Genomic DNA, 12,708 nt, shown 5'->3' with positions numbered 1-12,708 from the left:
TTAAAATTAAACACAAATGTTGCAAAATAAAATATACTATCAAATAAAATAAATGATTTACTTAACAATATATACATTTAACAAATATTTATAAACTGACAACAACTATGATTGATAATTGCTGCAAATTAAAATAAAATAAATAAACAAACCATTAAAATAAAACATAAATACATTAAATTAAATCAAATTAAATTAAATAAAAATATATATGTCAAACAAGCCTGAATAATACATTATTTCCACTGCAAATATTTTGGGGGGATTTTAAGTTTCAAAACCTTGTTAAAAATGGAACACAAATGTTGCCTAATCAAATCAAATCAAATCAAATAAATTATTTCTATAAAAATATACACACTGACAACTAAAATTGATAAGTGCTGTAAAATAAAATAAAAAGTATATGAAGTATAAAAGTATATAAAATAGTTAAATAAATAAATATACAGTAAATTATTCATAGAAAAATATATACATTTATAAAATATTCATAAACTGACGATGATAAATGCTGCAAAATAAAATAACATAATAAAATATGTCAAACATGCCTGAATAGTAAATTATTTCCACTGCAAATACTATTTCATGAATTATTAGTTCAAAATTGACAAACTTTAGAATGGAATGCAAATGTTATACACATATACACAAAATATACAAAAAAAAAAAACATACAAAAATATACACATTTATAAAATATTTATAAACTGACAACTAAGATTGCTAAATGCTGCAAAATAAAATAAATTTATGAAAAAAAATACATATACATTTTTAAATAAAAATAAATACATTTATAAAATATTTATAAACTGACAACAACTAAGTTTGCTAAATGCTGCAAAATAAAATAAATTTATGAAAAAAAATACATATACATTTTTAAATAAAAATAAATACATTTATAAAATATTTATAAACTGACAACAACTAAGATTGCTAAATGCTGCAAAATAAAATAAATTTATGAAAAAAAATACATATACATTTTTAAATAAAAATAAATACATTTATAAAATATTTATAAACTGACAACTAAGATTGATGCAAAAAAAAAAAAAGAAAAATACTTAATACTTGACCTACACCACACTCCTACATAAAGTATTAAAGTGATCCAAAAAAATCAGTAAATACAGTAAAATTGTGAAATATTATTACCATTAATAATACCCATTTCCTACTTAAATATATTTTAAAATGTAATTTATTCCTGGGATTTTAAAGCTGATTTTTCAACATTATTACTCCAGTATTTAGTGCCACATGATCCTTCAGAAATCTTTCTAATATGCTGATTTGCTGCTCAAGAAACATTTATGATCGTTATCAATGTTGAAAACACCTGTGCAGCTTTACAAAAAAAACTTGGTGACAAAAAGAGACTTAAAACAATAATTATATATAAATATATAAAAATATATAAAAGACCTTTCTATACTGGTAGCATACTTCATATGCTAAATATTTCATGATTATGGGACTGCAAGTATTATCAGGAACCAGAATTTGAATATACCAAAATAAACAGCTGCAATTCATACAAGCTCCCTATTTGTGCCCCACTTAAAAATACATGATATAATGTTAAGTAATAACACTTGAGCGACTAGGTCTTTCTCACTCGCCCACCAAAGAAAACCAGCACCTAACGCTGTTTTTATAAACAACTGAAGCTCATGCAGCATCACAGCTAGACGGCTTACTTCCTGTCCTACTAACCGCATGAGCTGGAGTGTGACATTAATGTTAGGTTGAGATATCCTCCTCCAACGCACTCGGATGCAAACTAAACCAGCGTGCAGAGTAAACCACAGACTCACTGAACACACACACACACACACACACACACACACACACACACACACACACACACACACACACACACACACACACACACACACACACACACACACACCTGTGAGCTCTCATCCACTGCACAAGGTGACCCACCTTCAGCAGCTCTGCTAAAAACAGACACGCTCCGGTCAGGAAGAGAGTATCAATTATAAGTCACTTAAATTGCAGTAGGGTTTGTGGAGTGTGACTTTTGTTCTCAGAATGGATTTTATATAACAATTCTGAGAACAAAAGTCAGATTTGCAATGAAATCTGCATTATATAAACTCGCAATTGCGAGTTTTAAAGTCAGAATTGCGAGACAAAACTATCTTTTTTTTTAAACAAACAACAAAGTCAGATATAAATTCATAATTTTAACTTCTCAGCAATTCTGACTTTAAAACACACAATTGCGAGTCCAGTCAATATTGTTACAAATATACAAACAAATCTGAGAACAAACAGAAGTTTTTTTTTTCTCCTCAAAACTGGACTTCATAATTCACAATTGTGACTTTATATCCCACAATTATGAGTTCAAAACTCGGAATTGCGAGTTTAAAAGTTAGAACTCTGCTTTTATCTCGCAATTCTGATTATTTCTTGCAATTGCGAGTTTATATCACACAATTCTGAAGAAAAAGTTCAGAATTGCGAGATAAAATCTTTGCAAAGTAAGGATGTGCAAACTGCATATTTTCAAATTAGTCAGCTGACCAGTCTGAAGGAAACCCTAAATTTCTAAAAGTATAAAAAACTTCATAAACTAATCAAAATCACTACTGTCAACTGAAAACAAGGTTTTAAAAGAGACTTCCTGTGCTGAGCTGAGCTCGTCCCTGTCTGTCATTACGTTATCAGATGCTTCAACGCACCAGCTGAAAGATGAAGTGATGTGTAAACACAGACTCTCAGTGATTTGAGCATGTGTTTGCAGTGCTGCGGTCTTCACTCATGCTCAAGAACGCAATAAACTGCTTCCAGTGAGAACATTTCAGATTGCCATCAGTGGACAGGATATCAAATCAAATGGGTAATCACACAGCTCTGCTCCGATCCCTAACGAGAGATGCTGTCTAGATAGGCAGCATTTTTCCTTGCGTTTATGTGTATGATATCTAGCATTTGATTACAGCTAACGATTATTCTATTCACTTAAAATGTTAAGTGTGCAGGCAGGAATTAATGGTGAATCTCAGCATCAAGTGAAATGATGAATTGAATTACAGAGGAGAAGGGGTCAGTGAGTCAGAGCAGATATCAGTGTGCCTCCGCTTCGGTTCTGGGTCGTCCGATAGCGTAACTGGACTCCAAAAAGGAAAAAGAAAGAGGAGATGAATTGGCCGGTTTTCTTACTGTTCTTGCTGACGTCGAGCTCCCTGAGATTGATGAGGTTTGCGATGCCCGGCGGCAACACCGTTAGATCGTTGTCCGGTAGACTCAATCGGTAGAGCAACTGGCAGTTGAAAAGTTGCTGTAAAGAACCAGAAAGAGAGACATTTGAGAAACATTCGTGGAAAAGTTAATGAGATTCGAACTTCATATTAATATTTGATGAGCAGTTGGATTTACTTCAAAAGGACTTTGTAGTAAAGTAGTTCCGCTTACACTCTTAAAAATAAAGGTGCTTTAAAAGGTTCTTTATTTTTGGTCCATTTTCCATCTCTTTCTTACCTTTTTATAATCTGAAGAACCTTTTTTTTGCCACAAAGAACCTTTTGTGAAACAGAAAGGTTCTTCAGATTTTAAAGGTTCTTTATGGAACCATTTAGATAAAAAGGTTCTTCTATGGCATTGTGAAGCACCTTTATTTTGAAGAGTGTAGGTGAAGCAAAGCAAAATCAGTTTCTAAATGTAACTTTAGTCCAGTGTCTACAGAAAATAACAAGTCTGTGACACAAGGAAAGACAAGTAGATAAACAATCTGGCAAGTTGAAATTGTTGAAAGGACAAGTAGAGAAAAATTGATGGCAAATATTTGTAAATCTTAACCGTAACCAGCATTTTACAAAACATCCTGGCTAAATATTATATATAATATTCATCATATGTGACACAGAACCCTAAAACCAGTCTTAAGTAGCATGGGTATATTTGTAGCAGTAGCCAAAAAAACATTGCATGGGTCAAAATTAGCGATTTTTCTTTTATGCCTAGAATCATTAGGATATCAAGTAAATATGTTCCATGAAGATGTTTTATACATTTCCTACCGTAAATGTCAAAACTTATTTTTGATTAGTAATATGCATTGCTAAAAACTTCATTTGGACAACTTTAAAGGCTATTTTTTTAATATTTCGAGATTTTCAAATAGTCAAATAATCAATCATTTCAAATAATCGCTACCAAATATTGTCCTATCCTAACAACCCATACATCAATGGAAAGCGTATTAAGCATTATTTGTTTATGACCCTTATGACTGGTTTCGTGTTCCTGGGTCACATATATTTATTATGATTTTGTTAGCTATATAATTGAAGCAAGACAGTGAATACTGCAAAAAATTTTATCCCATCTTGTCTCATAATTTGCAAATATGAACTCTAAACTCATGTTTTAATAGCAAAATTTGATTACTGATAATCAGTTTGAACTGTTGATTATAATGAACTGCTTTAAAACTTTGGTTCAATGACTCAAAAATATTTTTGAAAAAATATCGGTAACATTTTAAAATAAGGTTCATTTGTAAGCGATAGTTAATGCATGTATAAAGAATTTATTTGTTACAGTATTTGTTCATAAAAATTAAAAGACTGTTTAATAAAAGTGTTAGTCAGGCTCAGGTCATTAAATAACATTGATAGATACAATTTTTGATTTTAAATAATGTACTAGTAAGATCAACATGAACTAAGATTAATGCTTTAAATATATTTTTTACTGTCGTTAACTAATGTTAACAAGTAGAACCTTATTGTAACTTTATTTCACGAAAAGCAAGTTATGTTTTGCGATTTTGAGTTCATATTTCACAATTATACCTTTATTTTCTCAGAATTGTGACTTTATACCTAGGAATTTTGCATAAACATAATTCTGCATTTTTGCCCTTTGAATTAAGTCATTTAAACATTACATGTATTCATTTTTCTACAAAATATTTTAATGTTTTGACTGTAATGTGGTAAACTTTAACTGGTTTAATTTTTTTAATCAAATCTTAAAATAAACAAACAAACACTAATTTAAAATAGTAAACTAAAAACTACACTGATTTAAACTTTTAACAATAAATTATAATTAAATAAAAAACTAAAATGATTAAAAAGCATTTGTTACTTGTTAAATAAACCGTGTGCTACTATTGTCATTTAGTTTAATAAAACATAATATAAATTATCTATAACTTAATGTATACAATTGACCAATAATATAATTTAATAAATATTTTTTATAAAAAAAAAACTATAGAGATGTAAAAACCAATAACTACGAAAAATTACAAAAATACACAACAAAAAAATAACAAATATTAAAATTAACAGGAAAATATTAAAGTAAAAACAGTTTGAAGTAAAAAGTTTTGAATCTTCTTGCAACCTTTAATAGAAGCACTGAATTTGATCCTAATTGGATTAATAATTGGAACTGAATTCTGACTCTTTTCTAGGAAGTTTTTGTTTTGCAATTTTGAGTTCACACTTCACATTTATGCACAATTATTATAGTTAAATGAAACAAACTAAAAGCATTACTTGAAAAAATAAACAAACAAAAAATAAGTTTATTTATTCTAGTTGTCAAGCCATCATTTGCCATTTTAATTTGGTTTAAATAAAATATAATATAAATGATATATAATTAAATATATAAAATTAACCAATAATATAAATAAATATCAATACTATTTTATATAAAAAAAACTATACAGACAAGTAAAACCCCTAAAAACTACTAAAGATAACAAAAATACACAACAAAAAAATATTAAAAAGATTCAAATTAACAGGAAATTTTTAACATTAAATCGAAATATTAAGAAAAACATTATAAATGTTTTACATGTCTTGAATCTTCTTGCAACATTTTATAGAAGCACATTTACACACAAAAAAAGATAATTATGGCTTTTTGGCAATTCTAACTTTATTTCATAAAAGCAAATTAATGTTTTGAAATTTTGAGTTCACATTTAACAATTATGCCTTGTATTTTATATCACATAACTTTGCATTAACATCTCAAAAACTTTGAATTTATAACACAATTCTGACAATTTTTTTCTCAAAATAAATTAATATCTTGCAGCTTATAATTTCTTTCACAGAACTGCAAGTTTATTAGATAATATTTGGTTAAACTGATGATATCTGAAAAAAAAAAAAAAAAAAAAAAACACACGTGACCCTGGGAACACAAAACCAGTCTTAAGTAGCACGGGTATATTTGTAGGAATAGCCAAAAATACATTGTATGGGTCAAAATGATCAATTATTATTTTATGCCAAAAATCATTAGGATATTAAGTAAAGATCACGTTCCATGGAGATATTTTGTACATTTCCTACCGTAAATATATCAAAACTTCCTTTTTGATTAGTAAAGTGCATTGCTAAGAACTTAAAATAAACAACTTAAAAGATGATTTCTCAGTAATTTACATTTTTTTGTATCTCGTCCAAATATTGTTCTATCCTAACAAACCACACATGAATGGAAATGCCATATTATAGGTAACATATAGATTTTAAAGCATTTCAAAAAAAAAAAAAAAAATTTATTTATTTATTTATTTATTTATTTATTTATTAATTAATTAGGGCTGTCCCCGAATAGTCGAAGATTCGATGCATCGATATGCGGAGCCTGATTCGACCACCGATCTCACAGTCGAATCTTCGCGGGTGAAACGAGCATCATACCATTTTGGCAATATGGGGCCGCTCAATGTCAAATTGCACACAGAACTACTGATTTTGTACGGTTATATTAAGCTATATACAGCCTTTGATTATGATAATGCAGTAAAAACAAAAGTGAAAAGAAAGAAGCGTTCAATAAATAGGTAATAAATAATAAATTTGGAGGAGCCTTTTTTGAATGGTTTTCTGTTGGCACTGGCAGTGAGCGTTCTGCGCTCTGTTTATGCGCCCCCGCGGTGCCTCGCGTTTTCGCCGCCTGCTGCGCCTCGTGTTTTTGCAGGAGCGCTCTGAGCGCCTGAAGTTCAAAAAAAAAAAAAAAAAAAAAAAAAAATCAACTCTGAGCGGAAAAACGCCCAACGTCATTCACGTTCTTTTCCATTGTCCAATCGAATGAATGGAGACGCGGGTCTTCTGTTGTGATGGCGAAAGTTTACCGTCGCTTAAAAAGTCCGGAGACTGCAAGAAATGGAGGAGAAACCTTTGGTGTCTATCGTGGGTAATCAGGAGCTGTATTATTTAGGGTTTCTGCTAATATGACAGTTTACTTAACAGCAAAAAACTAAGATTTTAGAGCGTTCGCGCTATGATCCTTTGATTTGACTGACAGGACAGCTGTTTTGGTCGTTGCTTAGCAAAAAAGGCAGTGCTGTGCGCCTCGCGTTTTTAGAACTAAAAGACGCGTTCTGTGTTTTTATTTAAACCTAAATAAGTTCGTCTGTCAGTTGGAAGGCAGTTTTGGTCGCTTTATTAAAAGTTGTTGCTGTGTGCAGTGTGTAAAATAAAATAAAAATTGTTTTACCCTCCTGCTGACTATAATGTCATGCATCTTTCAACCCATTCACACACACACATAGGCCTAGATGATTCGACTATCGGTCGACTATAGAAAGATTCGAAAATTCTGATTCGACTATGAAAATTCATAGTCGGGGACAGCCCTAATATATATATATATGTGTGTGTGTGTGTGTGTGTGTGTGTGACCCTGGACCACAAAACCAGTCATAAGGTTAAATTTGACAAAACTGAGATAATAAATAATAATAATAATAATCAATAAATAAGCTTTCTATTGATGTATGGTTTGTTAGGATAGGACAATATTTGACTGAGATACATCTATTTGAAATCAGAAATCTGAGGATGCAAAAAAATAAAAAAGACTGAGAAAATCACCTTTAAAGTTGTCCAAATTAGGTTCTTAACAATGCATATTACAAATCAAAAATTACATTTTGATATGTTTACAGAAGGAATTTTACAAAAAATCTTCATGGAACATGAACTTTACTTAATTTCTTAATGATTTTTGGCATAAAAGAAAAATCAAAAATTTTGACCCATGCAATGTACTTTTGGCTATTCCTACAAATATACCCCAGCGACTTAAGACTGGTTTTGTGGTCCAGGGTCACGTCATATATATATATCTATATATATATATATTATATATATATTATTCACACATCGCAGGCAAATCCTTTGCTTGTAAACAGCATGCCATTAACAAACAACACATGCACTGGATGTGCCGCTTGCCAGCAAAGCAAAAAAAAAAAAAAAAAATGTTTCGATGCAAAGCAAGTGTGTTAGTGGTGCAAGAGTGCACTCGTACTTTGGGCAGCTCCTCGATCTGGTTGGCGTCGAGGTAGAGCTCCTCTAGGGTCTTCTCGAAGCTGAAGATCTCTTTGGGGACCTGCTCCAGGCTGCAGTGAGAGTAGTCCAGCGTAGTGACGGTCTCCTCCTCGCCCCGCAGGCAGCGGCACGGCACCAGCCGCACAAACAAACTCCGCTTGCTGCTCATCCTCACCACAGCTCAGGCACTAGACAAGAGAAAGAGAACATGATCAGCACCTCGTGAACCTTAATAATTCATGCACAGGAACACTGGGATACGGGATAGCGCTGTCAAAACAGCTTGGTTTACAGCTTAGTTGAACACGCGGCAGGAAACCCGCTTTTTACGGCTCCTAATTGATCTCGAGTGGGTATTGTTGAACAGGTGTTGCTCGTTTAAACACTTTTTAGATTAATTTTACAATAAAGTACTTTTGAATTAATATTTTTTTGTCTTTTTAGACAGTTTCTTTAGAAACGGTAAACAGTTTTAAACGGTTTTATTTATTTTAAATCTTCATGTTTTGACTGTAATGTGTCAAACTTTAAGTGGTTTAAAAAAAATTCTACACAATTCTAAATAAATACAATTTATTTATTTTTTAAATTTAATTAATTTTTTTTCTTCTTTTGGCTAACATGACCTTTATATTTAGCCATTTGAATGTCTTATTTATTAATTCCACAAAATACCTTTGTGTGACAAACTTTAACTAGTTTAATGTTTTTTATTTGTTATTATTTATGTATGTATTTTTCAAAATTTGGTTAAAAACATTTAGTTTAGTTTAATAAAATAAAACATAATTTAAATGATATATTATTTAATATTTAAAATTTATATTTCAGTGCAGGTAACCAGCTTTTTACGTTTGTAATTAAACTTTTTAAATTCATTTTAAAAATAAGTACTTTTTCTTTATGTATTTTTTTGTGATTTAGGACCGGTTTTGTTGTCTTCTGGCAAGCATGTCCTTCAAATTTAGTCATTTTAATGTCATATTTATTCATTTTTCTGCAAAATATCATGTTTTGACTGTAATGTGTCAATTTTTAATAAATAAGTATATAAATAACTAAAGCTAAAATTGTAAAGCTTTATTTTTTTTGTCAATTTAGACAGCTTTGTTTTCTTTTGCCAAAAATGTCCTTTAAAATGTAGTCATTTTAACATCTTATTTATTAATTCTTCTTCGAAACTTTAACTAGTTTAAATTGATCAAATTTTAAAATAAATAAATCAAAATTAACATTCCAAAAAGACATTTAATAAATTTAGAACAAGTTATAAAAGTTAGTAATATAATAACAATAACACATAAAATATTATTAATAAGAGATTTCATTAAATAATACTACATAATATAATTCTACCATAAGAAATGTAATAAAATATAGTAAAAGTTTAATATTTTGCCTTAAAATAATACAATTTTATTTTTATAAGAAACTTAATTTATTACTATTATTTTTATATTAATGCTATTATTTAATACTTAAGTTCTAAGACATTTAATAAAATAAAAGTAATAAAACATTTCAAATTTTGAAAAAAATTTAAATAACCATTGATTTAAACTAGTTATTGTAGATAAAGCAAAAACTAAAAAGCATTTGCGTTACTTGAAATAAATAAGTGAAATATATATTTTTTTTTATGCTAGTTGCCAAGTCATCATTTAACATTTTAATTTAGTTAAAAAAAATAATATATAATATTATAACATAAATATTTATAATAATTCATAAAAATTATACAGACATAAAACCAAACTGAAAAGACTAAAATACAGACTAAAACTATTGTATTATTAAATTATGTATTATTAAAAATTCAAATTAAATTGCAAAAAAAAAAAAAAAAAAAAAACTATATAGTACCTCAATGATACAAAAATACCTTTGGATTAAAACATATTAAAGATATAAAAAAACAAAATATAATCTGTGAAACCTGTCTGTTTATGATACTGAATTTATGTAAAGCATTACAAGAATCTTTTTTTTAAATCTGCTATTTATCATCGTCTCTGGCAGTTTACAAAACTATTGACTAAAATCTGTGCTGTTAAAGCATTTTTTCCCCTCCATGAACAAATGGTTTCCTTGACTCATTTTGCTGGCGAGATGAACACAGGTTTGGACATAAAAATCCAGCTAACACAGCCGACAATTACTCATCATCTACAATAGTACTGAGAGCAGCACATTAACATTCATTAAAACCCATTTATATTCATGGCTGGCCCCAAAACAGCGTCATTATACGATGTCCTTTCATTCTGTTCAAATGGAAAAAGGCCCTCGATATGGCATCAAAAAGGCCGGCTCAAGGTTTGCTCATGAATTCGACAGACAGACCGCTCTACAGTCATCCGAACACACATCTCTCCTCTGGACCGCCATCAAGAGCCCTTCAATCTGCATGTGCAAGACAACAATGAAGCGCCAATGCTAATGCTATTCAAAAGTACAAGCAATGCTGAAAAAACATCTGACAATGATCAAAACAAGAACATTTGTTCACAACACGTCAATGAAAGTTTACTTTAAAAGTCAAGGTGAATTGTTATTCGACAACCTATTTAACTCCCTGAATGTCACATGTTTTCCTAGTGAAACAGGATATTTGATAAGAAAAAAACAGAAGCTTGGAACTTTATCTATTGAAATTGATTGGTTCAAGAACAGACGGCGGTACACACCAGAATAAAGCCAGACTGAATGAAAATAAGCCAAAAAATACCTGGAAGACCCTACTGGTTAACATTATGCAACAAGACAAAACGTCAGCACTGCCACAGTAAAGTATTTTCACAGAAAGCAGTTATTGTTATTATTATTATTATTATTATTATTATTATTAATAATAATAATAATAATAATAATAATAATAATAATAATAATAATAATAATAATAAGTATTAGTAGTAGTAGTAGTAGCAATATTAATATTATTATAATAATTATATTATTTAATTAAATAACAATTAGACAAAATGAATGTGAATTATATTTGTATAATACATTTAATATATTATTAATATTATTTTATATTAATAATACTACTACTACTTAACAGTAAATATGATATTTAATAAAATAATAAGTTTGTAATGAAAAAAAACTAAATATTCATATTAATAATACTTTAATAAATGTAGTCCTTTATTATCATTATTATTAAACTATTATTTAATAATTAAATTATACGCATTTAATAATAACAACAGTTACTACTAATAATAATACAAATATTTTAGTAATATGAATTATATTTTATAAAAATTATCATCATCGTTTTTTGTTGGCATTTAATAAACTAAGTCAGTAATAAAGGTTACTAATTAAATGATTAATATTACTTATGTAAATTTATGTATTATTGTAATAATCATTATTATAAATAATATTGTTTATTAGTTAAATGAGACAATTAAATAATAGTAAGTGATGTAATAGTACATAAAATATTAATAGCAATTATATTTTGTATTTAAAAATGTAATGATTATCATGTTATTTGTATTACTAATAATAATAATAATAATAATAATAATAATAATACATTTATTAATTCAATTGAGACATTTAATAAAATAGTATGTTAAATAATAAAATAATGTTAATAAGTGTAATTTATTATTATTATATTATTATTATTACAATTTAATTCAATTATAAGACATTTATTAAATAAAAGTAATTAATATAATTATTATTATTATTATTATTAATACTACTATTATTTATTAATTAAATAAGAAATTTTATAAAATAGTAATAAAAGTTATTCATAAATTATTAATATTATATTTTTCTAAGAAATTTAATCATTTGTTCTTTTTTTAGATTATTAATACCATGTTAATAATAAATTATGACAATTAATAAAATAATAGTAAGTAGTCAAAGAAATATAACAGTAGTATAGTAGTATACCAGTACATACAAATATTATTAATATTAATTCTGTTTAATAAGAAATTTAATAAATGCATTATCATTACAATACATTATTTTATGCAGCTTTTATTACTTATTACTAATATTACTGTTATTACTATTCATAATATTAACCCTACTCGTAAAATAAGATTATGCAAAAGGACAAAACGTCAGCAGTGCCACAGGAAAGTCGTTTCAAAGAAAGAAGTTATTGTAGTAGTTCTTCGAATAGCATTCATAATACAATAAGTTGATTTGATGTTGAATCTTTTTGAAGTATAAAGCCAGAGATGGCTATCAGATGAGATGGTTTAGATTTGTAAACACTGATAAGCCATTTGAACATTGGGCGAAAGCTTGTTGTTTTCAGTGGTTCTGGTTTCTGCATCTGTCCACATTATTTATCTATGGCATCAATACACCA

The 12,708-nt window shown here is 28.3% G+C and overlaps 1 protein-coding gene across 1 annotated transcript in view; it reads right to left on the bottom strand.

Annotated features, from left to right (window-relative positions):
• Window positions 1-12,708, bottom strand: part of erbin (erbb2 interacting protein) — a 131,603-nt gene that overhangs the window by 58,463 nt on the left and 60,432 nt on the right. Inside the window, exons 2-3 of the mRNA XM_073829313.1 lie at window positions 8,335-8,542; window positions 3,205-3,322 (exon numbers count right to left, since the gene is read on the bottom strand). Of these exons, the coding sequence (XP_073685414.1) occupies window positions 3,205-3,322; window positions 8,335-8,523 (307 nt within the window). The 5' untranslated portion in view covers window positions 8,524-8,542. The remainder of the gene's footprint in view (window positions 1-3,204; window positions 3,323-8,334; window positions 8,543-12,708) is intronic.

Source organism: Garra rufa, chromosome 23 (genome assembly GCF_049309525.1).
Source record: "Garra rufa chromosome 23, GarRuf1.0, whole genome shotgun sequence".
In the NCBI taxonomy this organism is placed as follows: Eukaryota; Metazoa; Chordata; class Actinopteri; order Cypriniformes; family Cyprinidae; genus Garra; species Garra rufa.
The sequence above is the reverse complement of the archived record's forward strand: the minus strand, read 5'-3'. Positions and strand labels throughout refer to the sequence as shown.